The sequence below is a fragment of the Canis lupus genome, chromosome 31, assembly GCF_011100685.1.
Source record: "Canis lupus familiaris isolate Mischka breed German Shepherd chromosome 31, alternate assembly UU_Cfam_GSD_1.0, whole genome shotgun sequence".
NCBI lineage: Eukaryota > Metazoa > Chordata > Mammalia > Carnivora > Canidae > Canis > Canis lupus.
Window position 1 is genome coordinate 33,133,394 of NC_049252.1, and position 19,742 is coordinate 33,153,135.

Sequence of the window (19,742 nt, forward strand, 5' to 3'; positions counted from 1 at the left end):
GGCGAGCCCCTCCGGGCCCTTGTTCCCGGTAACAGGTGCTTCCATGGCTCAGACAGGTGCTTGGGAGGAGCAGCGACTCCTCCGAATGCATCAGTCCTGCCAGACGACTTCACCATGGACCCTCTGCGATGTGGCAAAGGCATCAGACTGGGGGCAAAAATGAAGTCTTGCCTGAGATTTGGGAAGAGCAGGGATGCTACCAAGTGCCCAAAAGTCCATTGCGGGGATTCCACTAATGAAAAAGCCCCGAAGACCATTGAAGACGAGAGTGGACAGATCTCTTGCCAAGAGAAGTGATAGCAGGCAGGGATCGGGTGCATCAGGGCAAACCAAGAGAGGGGAGCCTCAGAGAGAGAAAAGGTTCTTCACGTAATTATAAACCGGAACTGAAGAGTGCTCTGGAGTTAGATAAAGTCAGGAGCAGAGACTTAATGTTATTTTGAGATGTAATTTAAGAATTATTTATTTGAGAGAACACAGCATTATCATGTTATCCGAAATTATCCCAGTTGCTCATGCTTGTCATAAAGCTTGCTAATAATCTGGGTTGGGGAGGGGCGTGCTGGAGAACCTAATTGAAAACATCTGCTAAAACTGAGTATGATAATCAGGTCTTATTTTTATTATTTTGCTCATGATATAATCTTGAAGGAGTGGAACTGAGTGGTGATTCAAGTAAACTCATCTTTATATGCAGAATGTAGGTAGGTGTCCTTGGCTTTGCATTCCAAAATAAAGATGACCGATCTTTTCCATTAGAAAAGTTTGGGTCACCCCAGCTGCCAACTTTTATGCTTTTATTTATTTTTTCTCCCTAAGGAGATACAGGCACTTTATGGACCTTTCCCAAACTGCTGCAAAATGATTGATGGTTGGACTCCTTCTAATCCAAGTAATGCAGAGTGTCTGAAGCTTCGGTAATCAGATCCTACTGACTTTAAAGACCACTGCCAAAATATCCATAGCACAGAGGTTTGGCAACTTGATTTAATCATAGCAAAAGGATTACAAAGTGCAAAACAAGCCCCAAAACAGCTATGAAATGGGCCAATTCAGAAACTGACTCAGGCTAAGAAGTTGCTCAGTGTCTGAAACTGCCTTCACCTTGGCCAAGGTTGGGAGGCATGTGTGACACACAGAAAAGATGTCAAGGGAAGTCGACCTTAGATCACAGTGTCTGGAGACTGGTGAATCCCAAACCAGGACACCCAGGTCCTCCTGGTGTGGGAAGACCTGGCGAGGTCCTCTGAAAGGGAAGCCAAATGGCAAATTCAGAAGCTGTCGCTTATTTCTTTAGAGTGAGAAATTGTGGCTATCCGTGAAGCTTTACTGACCAACAGGAATGCAGTTAGCATTAAGAGCAGTGGCTTGTTCACCATTCAACAAACATGATCACAGCAGGAATTCAGGGTGACTTGTGACCAGGCGCTTATTTGGAATTTGTCACAACCTCAGCGCTAGATGCCTCTTTCCATTCTGGGTGCAAATATGGAGGTCCCAACGCAAAACCTTTGGTCCTTCTGCTCCAGGAGAGGCTAGGAATGAGTAAGAGAAAGTGAGCAAGAAGGACCTGGAGAGGCCAAGGCCGTTTGGGCACTAAACATCCTATTTGCTTGGCTCGCCCTCGCATGAGTTCCTGGACGAAACAAAATTATAACACAAAACCCAAAGTTCAGCACGCGTTTTGTTAGGCTACTTTAGTCGCTTAAAAAAAAAAGTGCAAATGCGGACTCCTGTGTAAATCTGATTTGCCATGCGAGGCCAAGCTTGTTTTATTACATACATTCTGCATTCTAAGAACTAATAACTTCATATTGTAAACATCAAGCATACAGAGTTAAAATTCAAGGCCACATTCTATCATTGATTGTCTCTTTTGTCGTGTATCTTTGGCTGGCCGAGATCAACTCGTAGTGTATAAATGCATAAGTTATATAATTATTATATAAAAAGGAAAAAAAACAAAACAAAACAAAACAAAACAATTGACTTGTATACTTCATTCTGACAAACGCACAGCGTTCGCGACTCAAAAGGAAAACCGGAGCCTCCGCCTAACCCAATGCCTAGGTGGTTTCGGATGGCAGCAGCCAAGAAGGCCGCCTCTTACCTGACCCAGTGGGGAGCAGAGCCCCCACATCATGATGAGGTCCCGAATGTTTCTTTTAAATATCAGACAATTCCAGTTAAAATTTTCTTTTGACAAACAAACAAAAAAAAAGAGAGATGCATATTTTTTGTTTCTGCATTCTACTACGTCCCCCTCCCGTCCTCCTCCACCGTGCGGTACTCTTCCTCTTAACACTGTGTTTGGTAGAACACTGACCGATGAACCCGCAAGTCTCCTCCACTCGATTCTCCAGTCTCCGTACTGTCCTAAGTCCAGTCTCTACTGCTTGACAAGTGTCTCTCCCCACCCTGTGGCCTCCTCCTCGGCTCCCTCCTCTTCCACCTTCTCCAGCCCTCCGTCTACACCACTCGCTCGCTGTCCGCACACACATTCGCAGCCCCGCCGCCCTGCCGGGCTTGCAGTTCTCAGGATGCTGTCAAGGGGTTGGCAGCTTTGGGTCACCTTCACAGCTGGCGACAGCTGGTGGCTCTCCACCCAATGGAATGAATCGGATTTCACCCCAAACAGCAAGTGCTGCTGAGTTCCACATGGCCATCTGTTCACAGGCCAGTCTCTCTCTTTCTTTCTCTTTCTTTCGTCCTTTTTTCAAATTTTTGATATGTTTCTATTTTTAAATACAGGTAGTTTTCTTAAAATGACATTTCAATGGTATGTTAGGTCAAGACCGTGTTACCACTATTGCTTTGCTTTCACCCCCCCCTCCCCATTTGCATGAGCAGGACCCCAAACTCTTCTCTGGAGTTTGTACACTCCTTAAGAACACTTTCTTTGGCACTTTGTCCTTGTGACTCCATGCTTCTACTTACAACGTCTCTTATAAGCTTGGTCCACATGTGGTATGTCCATGTACATTACATCTGTAGCATCCTCTTTGTTCCTGTAGTAATACTTTAGTAATCCCCTCCCACTAAGAGTCTTTGGATCTCTTCCCTGGCTTCCTTCCCCAGCGCCAGTCAGGCTTTTTCATTCCTCTTGAGGCACTTTTGATTCACGTTCTCCAATAGAGTTTGTGGCAATTTCTTGGTGATCGTATGCTGTTGGGAAAGGCCTCCGTCAGGGCTCTAGTAGTAGGTGCCCAGATGAGAAGGCATATGGCTGGCTGGAAGCCTAGTGTTGGGGTAGATACCTCCAGTTGGCGAATTCCAGTAGGGGTTCGGGGCGGCGAAAAAACTGGATGATGTCACAGGGAGGGCCGGGGGGTGCGGAGCCACAAAGTTCATCTTCTGTGGGTGGGCGTGATAGGAGCCCATGTAAGGGAGGTCCGAGGGGTACTTGTACAGAGATGATTCTGGAGGGTGGGGCTGCAGGGCCTGGGCGATCCCATGGAAGTCAAACTTGTAGGCATAGCGCTTCCCATGGACTTTGGTCATGATATTTTTGTCATAGTAGTAACGGAGGGCGCGGCTGAGTTTATCGTAGTTCATATTGGGTTTGCTCTTCCGTTCTCCCCAGCGCCGGGCAACCTCATCAGGATCGGTCATCTTGAATTCCCCATTGGTGCCTTCCCAGGTGATGCAGTTAGAGTTTGAGCTATCTGACAGGAGCTCCAGGAGAAACTGCCAAAGCTGGATCTGTCCACTCCCTAAGGAGGTGGGAAAAGGAAACGGGACACCAGTGAGAACAGGCTCTGAGCTAACAGCATTGTTTCTCCAGCGACAGAAGTGGGTGCTGGTGCTGTGCCATGCAAATCCCCTTAACCTGGCCTGCGCACCCATCCCTTAGCTGCTGGGGGTGGCCACAGCTCTTGTCCCAAGGCCTCCCTCCCCCTTCTCCAGAAAACTGGCCTTGGCTGAACAGGAGATGCTTCACCCACCCCAGGTAGCCCATGGCCAGAGGGGCTGACACCATGGGCCAGAGGCAGGTCTCCTTGCTCCAGGAGGGGCTGATTCTGTGATGCTGTTCAAACTCCAGAGCTCCTCGTGGGACCAGACCATGGCAAGGTTCTGCTTAAGGCCACCAGCCCCCGTAGCCTGAGCCCTGCACTATCCTGCTTCATGGCCACCTCTCTCCCAAAAACCTCCACTTAACTGATCACTTGCACAAGTATATCCTTATCGCAAGCTCCGTGTCTAGGGGATCTGACCCGGGGTGAGGATCCTTGGAGACTATCAGGGGGATCCACAGATCCAAGTTCTTTATAAAATGCAAAGAATTCCTATGGTACAAAGTTTAGGTTGTAAATTTCTGACTTCCTTCCTTAGCCAAGTCAACTTTGCGTTTCAGAGGCAAAAGCGTTTATTTTTCCTATTTTGTGAGGCAAAAAGTGCCATTATGTCGATGGCAATAATGACTTAATACCATTTATATTGGCTAGGTCAAGTAAAATAATAAAAGTCAGATTTAGGAAATGAACTTCTAAAAGTTTATGGAAAAACATAGAGAATGGAAGTAAACACCGTTATTTCTAACATAACATTTTGCTGGCACCCAGAAAGCAATTCTGTCAAAACTTTTCCTAGAACAGAATTAACCCACTCAGAATGAGGAAGTTTAGAAAAAAGTTGGCTCTTTTTCAAACCAGATCACCTATTTCCAGTACTTAGGCAACTGCATCGTAACGGAAATCCACGTGTTGCCCCTGCATTGCGATGCCAATTGTGTTCAGAAGAGTTTCCAGAAGAAGAACGGCAGTGGTGCGTGGCTGCAAGCCATTTCGGGGGGACCAAGCAAGACTCCAGCTTCATCAGTGAGATCTCATTTAGCTGGGGGTGCACGGTCAGAATTTTTTTGATCCCATTGGAGACATGTGGATGTGGCTTTTAGGTTTTATTAAATTCCGAGAAAAACCCAGGCCCAAGATTCTAGCCACCATGTTACACTACTTTAAGATGATTTATGGCTCCCCACAGGAGGGAAGCATGTAAATATCAACAGCAATCTGGAGCACCAGGAGAAGCTAAGATGTGCTGAACAGATTTTAGAAGCTTTAAAAGCAACTAAGAGGCATGTCTTTTCCCCCAAACTCCAGCTACAGCACTGCCTTGGGCTTATACCAAAAAGATTACTTTATGTTACACTATCAGTAAATATCAATAGATGTGATAAAATGATTAAGGTAACTTTAACTGGCAACTCTTCAGGGAACTGATGTCATGTAAAGGTCAATTATAAATGTTTTTTTTCCTAAATCCTCCCCTCTCACTAGCTCCCTATATAAACTGTCCAACTCGTAAATCCTTGTTTCCGCATTGGCTACATGGAAATGGGTATGTTTGTGAATTCATCCATACAATAGCATCGTGAGAAAGGTCAGCCTTTTCTGAATGTGTTCTGGAAAATTATCATTTTCAGTCTCACAACACATTTGAAATATATTAACAGCTTGTCGCTCATCTCAATGGAAGCGTATGCTTTTTCCGAACCACATATTCAAACTGTTCCCAATCAAGTTTTGTTGCCCCCAACATCTTATTAATATGCATTTTAAAAAATACAAAGAATGGTATGAGAAAACCATATGGTTTTAGTATAGATATTGTAACCAAAGGATTACTACTTGAAAAAGATTCCATATAGGACCTGGGAATAGGGAAAAACATGGATTTTTTATTTAACATTCCAATGTATGCTTTAATGTAAACACATAGACTTGTCTGAAAATAAATATTCACTGTCAACCTTCTCCCACAGAGAGAGCAGTTCCACAGATTTTGCATAAATACACAGACCTTCCTAAATAGCCAGAAAAATACTTGGTATTTATTCAAACCTTGGCATTGTTCTTAGGAATCTATCCCTGGCCTACTTCCTTTGTAAACGTGTATGGGAGAACAAGTGGACAAAAGTGGTTTCCTATCTCTCCTGCTCCTGAAGGAGGAAGTCAGGGACCTAAGTTCATGGCTGGAAATTCAAAGATGAGCAATTTCTTACTAGACCATGTTACCCATTAGCCAGGCTCAGGCCTCTGAGCATTTCAAGGGTCTATGAAAATAAGAGATCTATAAACAAAATTCATCAGCTTCCAAACCTGAGAACAAATGCAAAAATGCAAAATTGCCTCCTGTATAAATAAATGTTACAAAATACAACATGATATCAAGCTTATTAATCATTAAATGTAATATTCATAACAAAATTTGTTATATATATATATAGGGCAGATTTTCTCGCTGTGCAGAAATTGTCAAGGATACACTGTGGCTGCTGAGAACTCAGCCAATGGTAGATTAATGAAGTTCCCTGTGGCCACAAATTTCAAAAGCAGTTTATTAAAACAGTAACATTTTGATAAAGGTACATCTCAGAACATCTAATAGGGAATCCAAAACAAGGATAGGAAGCCTAAGAGGGGCCTGAGTTGCTCACTGGCCAAGCCAACCAGTGGAAGAGAAGCTCTAACATTTGGGATCTGCCCTCCAGCAGCCCTGCCACCTCCCTCTGGTCCCTCACCTTCCTTCCGGAAAACCCTTCACATCTGTTTTCTTGCCCTATCTGGGTGGCAGCCTTGCAACATCAGAGGGGAGTAGCAACTTTTGCCCTGGTTTTGTCCAGGATTAACCCAAAAGCCAGGACTGGTTAGAAACACAAAGATATCAGCTGCCCACCCCCAGAAGAGCCCAATGGGATGAAGGGAGGAGGGATGCAGCCTGGAATAGATGAATGCAATCCTTTAATTTTTAGAAGGAAAGTGGTCTCTTAATGCAATTAAAAGAAGAGAAATAACAGTAGCAAAAAAGAACGACTGAATTGAAAAAGGCAAAATATCTAAAAGGTTTCTAAAGCACGGAGAAGCAGGGCTGGGAATGACTCAGCAGCTGTGGCTCCAGTGGGGTGGGGATCCCCAGAGCAGGACACAGCAGCCACCTCCCAACAGAGGGCAAAGAAAGCAGAGAGGGGCCCAATAGGCACCACGGTGGCAGCCATCTGGGGACCCTTCGCTGGGCACGCTGCAGAGAAACGGGTGCACACAGCCTGGCCCCTCCACCATGTTAAGCTCCAGGTGGCAGGCGTGTCCCAGGCTTGGTGTGGCTCACACAAGACTTAGGAGAGTGCAAGGCACTAGGGTGGTCGGAAGCACCACTTTGGAATCATCGCCGCTTCTGCTGAGTCCTGGTGCTGGCACACATGGGACCTCGGGCAACTCACCCAATTCTCTGTGCCTCAGTGCCTCCATCTGTAAACTGGGGGTGACTGCAATGCTACTATCTGGCTGGGTCACTATGAGGATAAACTCAATCATGAGGGGGTCTTATCATAATTTGAGCTGAAAATCAAGAGTTGAAAGAGAGGCACACACCTTGCCTATAGCTACAAGCTGAAAAAGGAAGCCAAATGTCCCCCCATGCAGCCTTCATTGGCTGTGAAGGACTTTGAACCATGTTCTCAGGGCTGGCCGGAGGCCACTGAGAGCCTACCATGTGCCAAGCACTGTTCTGAACATTTGATATTTTTAATCCCCATCGGTTCATCTGACAGCCCATTGTAGAGGTGAGGAAATTAGAGCCCAGAAAACAGACCGATTTCTGACTTATTCTGTCCAAGGTCAGCAAGGGTTGAAACCCAGCCTCCAAGCTTGGACGCCAAATCACAGCATAAACCATTGCTCTCAGGTCTGAGTTTCTGCGCACACCTCCACACTCCTAACTCCTCTCCAGGTTGTCCCTTCCCTGGGCCTGGAGCTTGGGAGGTTCCCAGTGGGAGACTGGACACTCCTACCTTCTAACAAATGGCAAAACATCCCAGAACATTGGTTTCTGGGTATGCATGAAGCTGGATACATTTCATGCCCATCATTAAAAAGCATCCAGTTAACATCGAGGGAGCCCCTGCACACCACCTGAGAAAATGCTTTTTCATGGAAAGGCAACTTCAGTTCATTAGAGAAGCTACAGTAGATGTGCAGCCATCCTGATGCGACATAAAGCTGCTGCGTGGTGTATATGTGGTCCCTGTCCTAATTATGCAGGGACATACCTCTCAGCAGGAGAAATACGGCCCATCCAATGCACATCAAATAACTCTCATTGAGACATTGAGATGCTGTGATGATCTTGCACATTTATACACTATGATGTCACCTTTCCATTTAAAATGATTAAGAACAGTTTGCATGGTACAAAGAGCAAAGGCAGCAATTTTCAGTAATGAAGGATTTATTTACCAGAGAATGGGAAAACAGAATCAAACAGGAAGAGATGTTCTCATTCACAGAAAGATAAAAGACATTCCGGTTTGTGGGGAGAAAGCCACACGAATACAACTGACGTGTGGCCCAAGGAGAGATGGAGAGAGAAGGTCTAATTAATTCATTGTAAACGGAGGGACAGAAATCTTTACCTTCCAGCCCCAGGTGGGGATGTTGCTACTCTCCCCAGGGCCAGTGAGGATGGTCTTTGTGATACAAAGTGCAGTCTTCACCCGCCAGTCCTGAGCTGCTGACCCACTATGGACCGAGATGTTTTCCTGGCGCCTAAAGAGTCGTTGAACTAAATGGAAACCCCTCCCTTCTACTCTCTTGGCGTCCCTTCTCCAAACAGTGCCTCCTCCCTCTTGCCTATCCAGAGGTGATGTAGGGAAAGGAAATAAAACCAGGCCTTGGAGACAAAGAGTCAGGGCTCAAATCCCACCTCCCTTCTTATTGGCTGTGTGACCCAGGGAAAGTTACCTAATGTCTCTGGACCTCTGATTCCTCTTCTGTAGGATGAAGATAATGAGCCGCCAGGGCTGTCATGTGGCGGCGCCAACACAGGAGCGCCTGCCCAGGCATTACACAGGGTGGGAGCTATTTGTTATTTCACATTATTGTACTAACGTCCCCAGAGTGCTTCCGCTTCCGGGCCTTTCCTCTTTCTAATCTATCCTGAACACTGCAGCCAGATCAGTCTTCCTGAAGCACAACTGATAATAGTCATCTCAAAACATAGTAATCATTTTTATTTGAACAGTTATGCAGCGGTCATAGGGATGAGGGGGGAACCAGGGACCCAGGCGCCTTGGCCACCAGTTGGATGCTCACTGAAGAGACAAGCACCTGTGGCTCCATGAACAGTGGACAGGGCTGTCATCACCCATGTTTATTTCTCTGCCAAAATATAAGGTCCCTGAGGGTCAAGGATGCTATCTCCTTATTCCTTGCCATTCATTTCTTCAACAAATAATGGTTGAGCACCTGGTCCAGTCCCCAGGGTGCAGTAGTAAACAAAACAGCCCCTTCTAACTGCTCAGATGCCTAAAAGGTATTTGCTGAACTGGTTAATGGTACCTAAAATTGAATGCCAAAGCTCAAGACACTCAATAATGATGATATTTCATGTTCTCAAAATATAGATTCCCTTGTGGGGATGCATGCTGATTGAATCTGGACTCCTCGGTTTCCAACCCTGTTTGGGCCTCAGTGTTTAGGAAATATACATTCCAGCTTGTACTTGCAATATGCCTGTGTCATCTTGGCATTTGAATGTGCTGTTGAGAATACACAGCATATGCCATGAATTTCTGAAGTTGATGCCAGCACAGCTGGTTCTAATCTGAATACAAACAAATAAAACAGTTCGGTGGGCACTGAAATGTGATGACAGGTGATGATCCCTGGCAAGGTACGGGTCACAAGTGGGCCAATTAGGGACTCGCACTTGGTGCTAGCCTCTAAGTTCAAAAACAGGCTATTCATTGACGATGATCCTAAGTCTGATGCCTCATGGTTGTAGTTAAGGTTCTCCTTTTCAAGATATTATTTGATCAGTTTGTGTGATAGGCTGAACTGTGTTCCCCCAAAATGCATATGCTGGAATCCTAACCTCCAGGATCTCAGAATGTGACCTTGTTTGGAAATAGGGTCTTTGCAGAGGTGACCAAGTGAAACTAACACCAGGGTATGTTCTAATCCAATATGACTGGGGTCCTTATAAAGGGAAATTTGGACCCAGAAACACATGCACAGAGGAGACAGGTAAAAGAGATACAAGGATACAATGACCATTGACAAGCCAAGGAGAGACGTCTGGAACAGATCCGTCCTTCACAGTCCTCAGACGGAACCAACCCTGCCTCTGCCTGACACCTGACACCTTCAATTTTGGACTTCTGGCCTCCAGACTGTGAGATAATAAATGTCTGTTGTGTAAACCTCCATTTGTGGCATTTTGTTATGGCAGCCCAAGGGAACCAATAGGGCTTAGATTAGGTGATACTGCTCTTTGCTGAAGCTAAAGTCTTAATTTATAACATGACCCATTTTTTTCCACTTTGGCAAATAATCCAGTGAGATCTAAAACTCAACTTTGTTCTGTTGAAGGGATTTCTCACCAATACAAGTTCATCTTTCAAAACAGCCACTGCCAAAAAGGTAACTCTATAAGGAGCAAAACCACCAGCATTATCTCACCTGGATTGGCAAGGCGGCTACTTGTTGGTCCAAGAATCTGATAAGGATCTACAGCAAAAAAAAAAAAAAAAAAAAAAAGAAGTCAAATCTCAGAGACCTAGTCATGACTCGGTATGATGTCACTACAGGCATAATGCTGACCCACTTGCGTTTCCAGATTTCAGAGTTGAACACACCAAAGTTACCCAGCACCACTTCCTTTATTGAATAAGATGTCACATGGAATCTGAGAGAAGTTTCTTGTTAAAGGCCTCTTAAGCTAGTGGCCAAGCACAGATTTGGCTCAGAGCTCCCGACACCTGGCACTCTCCATCCCTGGACATAAACTGGGCAAACGTGTTACATCCCCACTTGGCCTGGCCTGGGGGCCACGTTGCCTGTGCTGTTCAGCACACTGGCACTATCAGCCGTCTACTGTGCTCCACACTGGGCCTGGCACAAATGCTGGCATGCTGCACATGACCTGAAGGTGAAATGAAAAGAACTCATTTGTCACAAAGACACAGCCTGTGTGCCACAGGGTGTTTTTTCCATATTTACTGCATAGGTTTTGGAAATGTTTTAGCAAAATCTCAAGTTATCTCTAGTGAAAAGACTGATGACTTGGTCCACATTTTATACATGGAACCATGAAAAAGAAGACAAAATTCCATTGATTTCATTTAGAAAGTAACACATTTTAGAAATATGCTACTAAACCAACTTCTTTTTTGATGGCCAGCAGGATGTTCCCTGAAACATACCTAACTGAGGACGCTGGTCTTCAGTTTTGGGCACTGCGGAAGGAGATGGTTGAGCAGCTGAAAATCCAAAAACAAAAGACAGAGTTAGCTGTAGCTTCTATTTGGCCACTAGTCTTTGATGCTGTTATATTACCATCCTATCCATTATCTTAGTTATTAACATAATAGTCTTACTCTTATACATAACATCTTAGTCCTATAAGCAGCATTTAACAGCAAGAAAATTTCCTTTGTAATGAAACCAAACATTGACATTGTGACATAAAAAGAGAGGACACTTCCATTATTTAAAAAATATACAGCACTGTTTCTGAAACTAAAAAAAAAAAAAATTCTTTTGAGAAACCAATGAAAATGAATCATAGTCTAAATGAAACAGAAAGAGAAATCACTAGGAAAATAAAGCTAGGGATACTTTTAAACATGGCCAAGATTAGGAAATCACCCAGTATTTAATCTGTGCGCAGAAATCTCATGACACTTGCCTTTGTCCATGTTGAAACACATCATTTGTTTCTTTTTGTTATAAAAATATAGAAGTAGGTATAACCCCAGCAGAAAAAGAATCATTGCACTTAAAGATCAGTTGCATTTTGCTGCCACTGGAACAAACATTTTATGCATTAAAAAAAGCATAGATTTGCTGCAGAAATCGTTGTGTTCTATCAATGGTTATCTGCTGCCTAGTGACCTGCAGATTCAAGCAGCTGAGCCAACACTGTACCTTTTGACTGGGGGGTGGGGTGGCCGTGACTAGTCCAGGCTGATCTCCTGGGTGGGTCATAAGGTAAATCTGCAAAGACAAATAAATTGACTGAAAGATCAATAATGTAATTTTATAATAGAAATTTTGTGTTCTGTGTTTTTTGTGAATGTTGTGACTTTTGTGTATATGTGAATAAATATTGTGGAAGAAAATCCAGTAATTCAAAGAAATATCCAACCTGTATCCCATTAGATTTGGGTTTTGTTTTGTTTTTAAAGATTTTATTTATCCATATGAGAGAGAGAGAGAGAGAGAGAGAGAGAGGCAGAGACATAGGCAGAGGAAGAAGCAGGCTCCATGCGGGGAGCCTGATGTGGGACTTGATCCCAGGAGCCCAGGATCATGCCCTGGGCTGAAGGCAGTGCTAAAACCACTGAGCCACCCGGGCTGCCCAGGTTTGGATTTTACTTAGAAATTATTGTTTTGTTTATTTTACTGATTTAACATTTTCACCCATTGATCTGACAACTCGCACTGACAGACTCTTGCAGGGTTTGCTGAGTCTTCCAAGGAAACTTCTTACAATCACAGGTCAAGACCATTTTTTAGAGTTTCTAACAATCTACTTTGACCTGCTTCCATCTGCAACCAACTTAAATTCATCCCTTTGTTATCTTCATGAACCATCCAAAACAGTGCTCACAGATTTGATAAGCCCACCAATTCTTGCTTGAGGTCTGCCCCTAAGTCCACCAACTGACACTCGTGTTCCTTTCTCTTCCTCCTTGGAAATGGGCATGGTCATCTTATCCATCAGCTGGCTCTCTCAATGACCCCTCATTTTCTTTTTATAATCTCACCCAGTTATATTACACCAGTTTTAAGTGTCCAGTTATTTTCCTATGTCAATATCTACTTTCTCTTTTTCTCTAAATGAATTTAGAATTTCTCTAAAAGAATTTCATGAAATCAACTGCAAGACTGAAATAGTATTGCCCATGCAACACATTAACGATGAGCATAAGAGCCGAAGCATATACCAATGATTTCTTTGTATTTGCAATGCATTATCATTTGTCTCATAAATCTTCATTGCACTTTACAATGCAAACTTTACTTCTGCATCCTCAGTGCAAGTTCTATTAATGATTATGAAGACTCTAAGTCATTTCAAGGTTCTTTCAAAAATATACTCCCACACATTACCACGCATAGTCTTGCATACATAAAATGATTTCTACATGAAATCTCATTAAAGAACCACTTCAAAACTATGTCTTCTTAAATTGATGGGTACTCACTTCAATGCCATGTGTCATTCTGAACCAATTGAAAGCCACAGCCAGATACTTCAGGTATTTCTGTTGCCAGACACCTGGAAATCACTGTAAAATCTCACTTGAAGGGCAGTGCAATTTGTTTGAAGCCTCTCTTTAAACAGAGGATTTGACCCTGCTTTAGACTGGTAGTTTGACCAGTCTTCAGAAAGTCTGACTACGTTAAAAAAAGATGCATCTCTTCCTATTTTTGGATCCCAAAGAGAATACCACTGAAATGCAACGTGAAATTCAACACAGAATTGCCTTAATTTATTTGGTCTGTTTGGCTACAAGCATCTCAACCAGTGTGGTCTATGAAATCCTACCCTCTATAGCTTTGGTTGAGTTAGATAATTTTTCTTTGTAAACTCTTCCACTGGCATTTTTGCAGTTTGGACCATAAGCCTCTTCCCACTCAGCTCCTCAGATTCTCACTTTCCTGGTGCTGGGGTTGCCCATGGGAATTAAATCTGCAGCCGCTATCAATTTACAACTGTATTTCAACTTAAGTCTCTGGGAGCACTTTGCACGTGGAGACTTATCCAGTTGCATTTTGTCTAAAACATGGTCAGCCAGTTTCAGTTTGAGAATTGTCTCAGAAAGAAAACTGGACCAGCAAGGCAACTATAACAACTTGCTTCTAGGCAGGAATCTGTGTTCCTACAGATAATAATCTCAAAATTATTATCTGAGCGTGTCAGTACAAATGAATAAATGCACGCAAAGAGCTCTAATTTGGGTTTCACCAGAGAGAATGCTAAGAGAATGAACAGCGAATGTCAGTAGGTTGGTCCACTACCACTTTAATCATAAAAGTATTCCTCATGAAGTGTGGCTGAAAAAAATTAAACACCCAACTACTAAGAGAAAAATATTTTGAAACTTTTTATTCATAAATCCTTCTTAGGATGTATAACTATGTTCCATCCTCCCTTGAAAATAAGTCAGGACCTAAACAACACCAAGTCTGACTTTTAGCCAAGAATTTGAGATGTTTATATGAACAATGATTAACATGTTCATAAACATATTGCTATGGAAGATAAGTAGGCTTTTGTTTTCGTTCATGAAATTCTGGTCCAATGTTGCCTTATCTGCTACCGCTCACGCACTGTGGGCACTGAGCCCCCCTCCAGTGGGAGGGGGAAGGGACACCGGGGAAAGATTGAATGAAGCCACAGTGAGACAGGAGGTCATGAGGGGGGCCCCTCCAGCCACACCTCCCACCCCACAGCATGGCCAGCTCTGGGCAGTCCTACTCCTGGGCTGTTTGGGAAATTAGGACTCCATGCACATTTGCGATGTGTCTCTAACAATAGGACATAGAACTTCTACTAAGAACAGATTTTACATTTAATTTTTGGCACTCATTTCAATATACTCTCCATTTCTCTTGAACCGTGATCTTCGAGGTAATTAACTCATACACTTGGCAGAAGGTCCCATGTCAGAGAAGGGCTGCTTTCTGGCATCAGTTCCATTTTTTTCTATGTGTTTTAGAAACTGAAATTTATAAAAGCCATTCATGGGCAGCTTAGGGTTACCACAGAAATGTGCTTAATGCCATGATCCAGATCAAAAAGCACAAAACTAAAAATAGGGAGTTTTACTGGTTTTGGGTCCTTCCATACCAGCACTTCATTTACTGGGAGCTGGAACTGGTTGCCAGTGAATCAAGATAATATATATATTCTATTCTCCTTCCTGTGTTAGGTCCACCAAGTTTTGTATTCTGCTTTCATCAAGCTTAGAGATGAACATCCTCTAGCCCTCACCAAGTCCACTTGCTCACTTTATATTTTTAATGGACCAGAACTTGGACCATGGAAAAGCTCATTATCATTCTGCAGGATCCATGCCATGTTTGCAAAGTAGTGCTAAAGGGCCCTGGCTGAGGTGGGAGGGAAAAGATGAGATCTGCCTGCTATCAGTGAACCTAGATGCTAATGTGAAGACAGACCAAGAGCTATTGTCCAGGACCAACCAATAAAGCCATACTCAATGGAAAGAAGTTTTGGAGTCAACCCTAATGTGATTAAGTCATTCATTCTCCTTGTTTTCCTCCAGACCCTCCTACAGTATTCTAATATCCTCTATCAAAGACATAGAGATCTGGGAACATCTTGCATTCCTGTATCACATAGCTTGTGCAGATCTCTGTGGTAATAGTCTAGCCAGGGGGAAAGCAAAGAGTGCATTTTTGGCCATGAACTGGGATACAGGTTTTATATAGCACCTGATAGAGGAGAACATGCATAGCTGCACTGCCTTGCCACTCGACTGGTAACAATGAGTATCACTAGGTTGAGAACTCTGATGGAGTCATTTAAGTTTCTGAGAAACCCTAGAAGAGCACCAGCTGAAAAGCGAAAATCAAGGCTGTATTTGCTGGCTCAACCCTTCAGCCTCTTTTGATAACATTCAAGATGGGTGTCACAGTACACGGATTGTGTGCTAATGGAGTAGGAGAGACAAGATTACAGAATGGCCCTGATGGCACACACCAGAGCTTTCCTATGAATGGGACCACGGCTCCAAAAGGCATGTGTTTGAGAAGGAAAGAGGGTACTTACAGGAGAGAAGGAGAAAGGGTTTCTAGTAGTTACAACTGACACAACCCAAAAAACCATGAAACACCATAAAATCATGACCACAAAAACCAGAATGTAAAACGATATGCCTATGTGCCAATAATTTATAAGAGTAGGTAGGAGAGAGATGGATCTAAATGCTAACCTAACAAAGGGATCACGAAAGAGGGTGCACTTTGAACCAGGAACATCTGGGAAAAACAAATAGAAGCAAGCCTGGGAAGAGAAGGAAGATAAATGAACAGAGCAGTAATATGTCCACGTGTCCTTGTCTGTGAAGTCAGTAAACAGTCTTGGACAGCTGTGGGGTAAGACTAAATGACACAGCGACTTGACTGGGTAAGCAGTCAGCAGACTCAGGAATCAGTGACGCATTTGGGAAGGAAGGCTAGGAAAGAGGGGAAAAGTAGACTGGGACCAACAGCTCAGGGACGGGTCACTCAAGGCAGAAAGAAGGGAGGGGGCAGAACATGTGGGGAGGGGGCCTGTGAAGTAGGACCCGGCAGGATGGCTGGAACAAGTGCCCTGTTCCCACGGCTGTGGGGTTAGAGAATGGAGTGGCCATGAAGGTCACAATTCAGCAAACCAAGAGGGCAGGGAATGGGGAACTCGGGTCTCTATCCCCAAGGGCCCAAGAACCTCTCACAGGGAGACAACCAGCAACCACCTCTTCTGACAGCACAGGAGCACAGCTGGATCCTCAGTGCTGCTCTGGGAACTGCCCTGTTTCCCCAGAGCCAGTGCAAGCTTTTCACCTGCACCGTAAAGGGCTTTCTGACTCAAAAGAGCATTCCTTCAAGGTTGATCCCTGTCTCCCACCTAGTAGGGAAATAAGTCTCTTCTCCAAGGCTGAAACCCAGAATCTGGCTTTCAGCAAATAGTCCTGGCTTGCTGGGTTTGACTCTTTATAGCTCACATATCAATGTGTATGTATCTCCCTTGACAATCACAGCAGCGGCTATCAAAACAGGTATTTTTGATACAAACGGACTCTTAGGAATGGACTCTCCTGGTATGGAAGTATGGAGGTATGGAGGTGTGATCTCCTTCCAGGTCACACACAAATTATGGCCCCAAGGAAGAGCCTTATCAGAGCTCTGGAAGGTGCACCTGACTTTGCCACCTGTCCTCCCCAGGGCAGCACAGAGGGGTGTCCCAGCCATCACCTCCCAGCCTCCCCCTCTCTATACACCTGGGAGGCCATATTTTCCAAATCTACTATGTCCGAAAATATGAAAAAGAAGTGGTTCCAGGATCCACTGTCCTATGCAGCAACAAGCAACCAGCTAGCTGGTCTGACCACTGGGCTTTATCAATGGATTTGGCTAATGTTGTGGCCTTTTGACCAAACTCCCACACTAGCTCACAATCCCTGGATTTTGTGACTTAGTCAGAGGCATCTATGAGGCAGCTTCAAACAAACAAGCAAGCAAGCAAACAAGCCCTGGCCCACCATATTAGATAAGTTCCTTTTTTTTTTTTTTTTTTTAAGTATGGATGGAAATGTTTGTTGTTGTTGTTGTTGTTATTGTTTTTTGTTGTTGTTTTGGAAATATTTTTTAAATGCTCACAAAAATCTTTGTGATTTTCCTATACTTCTGTTTGTTTTCCCAAGGATGCATTTATTAGAGGTAAATAGCAGGGTTTTTCACAGTCTAGTTCACTCTGGATCCTGGGTCTTGTTCCCTATTAAATGGCCTAGGCCATCTCTACAATGGCAGAGGTAACTGAGCACTTTGGCTAAGCCTTTCCGCCACGATCCCTGGGAGCAGTGGGCCAAACCCTTCATCCAAGATTAGAGAAGAGGATAATCGCCAGCCTGAAGGCAGTATGGCTGTAACAGGGCAGTGTCGGGGTGGGAGCAATGCTAAAAAGCTTCTTCACTCTTGCTATTTAGCTCAATGATCCCGTCTTTCTCACTGGAAAGAGTGGTGCCAAGCTTAGTGCCCTGGACGAATTCAAAATGAGTTCTGGACATGACCCAGAGGTCAAAGGGTGACAGCTTGGGTCTAGGAAGACATGATCCACGAATGAATATGGAAAAACCAGCCCAGTGCCCTGAATGGCCACATCCTCAGTAGAAGGCTGGCAGGTTATCATTTCAAGTCCTGGTGAGGAGACAGGTCTACACCGTGCATACCCTTCTCCTCCTTTTCCACCTGGCACACATCTAATCCTCCATCAGCATGTGGCCCTTCCTCTGGAGAGCATCCTTCTTCCTTTCGTGGGAGGTACATTTGCAAGCCCTCCTGCTCCTACAGTCTCTGCTGTTAGAGGTGGCGCCTCCACCGTCAGGCGGGAGCTTCAGGCTAGACGTTCACATGTACGTGTCTGTCTCCGGCTCTGATGCTAGCTCTTATGATTAAATGCTTATGTGTGTGCATCTATCTCTGGCTCTAGGTGGCTCTACTGAAACATCTAGAACTTCGGGCAAAGCACGTACGTGCGCCTGTAAGCTGGATCCCATTGTACCCTCCGTGGTTGGCATACAGGAAGCACGCCTGGACATCTGTGGAATGAACAGGCCAGCTTTCTGAAGGTGGGATGCTTCCTGAAGCCTAGCTCATCCTCACACTCCCAAAACGTAATATTGTGCTCGTCACTAACAAGCACTTGATAATATGTACTTTCTGTAAATGGTACATAAATCAACTACCTAGAGAAATCATCAGGAAAGACGTAAAGTAAGGGTCCGATGTAAATTCTATCTATCGCATGCTTCTGCCCTGTATGACTGGCTCTTGGGACATGCTGGGAAGTCGCCACTAGCACCAAGGGGATGCCTTGTGCGTTGCGTGTTCGCCCAAGGATGTAAATCCTTCCATCACCTCGAGAGCAGACGGGTTCCTGACTGCCAGGCATCCACATGCCGTCTTTGCCCGTCTGTCTTTGAAAGCAGCTAGTTAAAGGGCTGATCTGTTTTGAATTCTGCAGTCAGGGACCTTCGGTGTGATCTTTGAATGAAATGGTCGGATCGAATTTAGGCTCCCGATCCAGAGGCAGTATGAGACTTCTCAGACTCCCTTCAGACCCAGGATCCGCTCCCTCTGACTCACGTGACTTAGGTCACGGATCTCACGGGACATCCTGGGATGTGTCTCAAGGAACAGATCACACAGGGGCGTTTTCGTACCTGGCCTAGTTGTAATTCTTTGCGTAGCTTCAGGATATACTGAAGTATTTGGGAATATAAAAGCTGCACCCCCTGCAGACGAAAGGAAAGACAAAACATGTGAAGGTCTTTAGCTGTGGTTGTTGATCTCAGCAACAGTGTCAAATCTACTCTGCCCTGTGACACCAAAGGGAGGTGAGCCCCTCTATCCTGCTGTTCCAGACTTCAGGAGGAAGGGACGAGCACTTGGGGCAGAAGTGGATTCTGACTACGGAAGTGGACGTCAAGCTGTGCCCCATTTGTTATAGTGTCTTGTGTTTTGATTTTATAGCTTCTTGCTGAAGCCCATCTGTTTGTCCCCACCCACTCACCCTAGCCCCACCAGCAATCTCATCTTATTAAGAAAAAAAATTATATGGTGTATCTTTGCATTTTTAAATTCATAAAAATCCATAAAACATTTTACAGAGCCCTTGCAAAGAAAGTCATACCAAAGAATTGCAAAAATTTTGCCAAAGAATATATGGATCTTATTAAAAGTGACTCCACATCTCTATTCAGAGGCATGTTTCCCCTCCTCTCTATCAATGCCCCTGTTGTGAGCAGAAAAAAAAATCCCTTTCTGCAGTTCAGTCCATTTGGAATTGGTCGTCCTGTTCTCTGACTGCTTTGATGTTTAACAGTGACAACAGTCACAAAAGCAGAGCTTTCTTGAAACTTTCACTCCCTGTTATACATTTTTTAAACAACTGTGAAATTATCAGAAACTGTGGATAGCCCAAAGGTGTTTCCTAAGAGAAGGAAATTACTTTGTCTA

The 19,742-nt window shown here is 44.3% G+C and overlaps 1 protein-coding gene across 7 annotated transcripts in view; it reads right to left on the reverse strand.

The window, feature by feature from the left end:
- Positions 1-1,738: 1,738 nt before the first annotated feature.
- The window catches only part of ERG (ETS transcription factor ERG), a 186,046-nt gene continuing 168,042 nt past the window's right edge, over positions 1,739-19,742 (reverse strand). For 4 of the 7 annotated variants that reach the window (XM_038581499.1, XM_038581501.1, XM_038581502.1 and 1 more), the window contains 5 exons: positions 18,947-19,018; positions 11,922-11,990; positions 11,198-11,254; positions 10,455-10,502; positions 3,193-3,713 (listed from right to left, as the gene is read on the reverse strand). In XM_038581499.1, the coding sequence (XP_038437427.1) occupies positions 3,193-3,713; positions 10,455-10,502; positions 11,198-11,254; positions 11,922-11,990; positions 18,947-19,018 (767 nt within the window). Of the gene's footprint in view, positions 3,714-10,454; positions 10,503-11,197; positions 11,255-11,921; positions 11,991-18,946; positions 19,019-19,742 lie in introns of all 7 variants that reach the window. The other 3 variants (XM_038581504.1, XM_038581503.1, XM_038581500.1) reach the window with 2 other exon arrangements.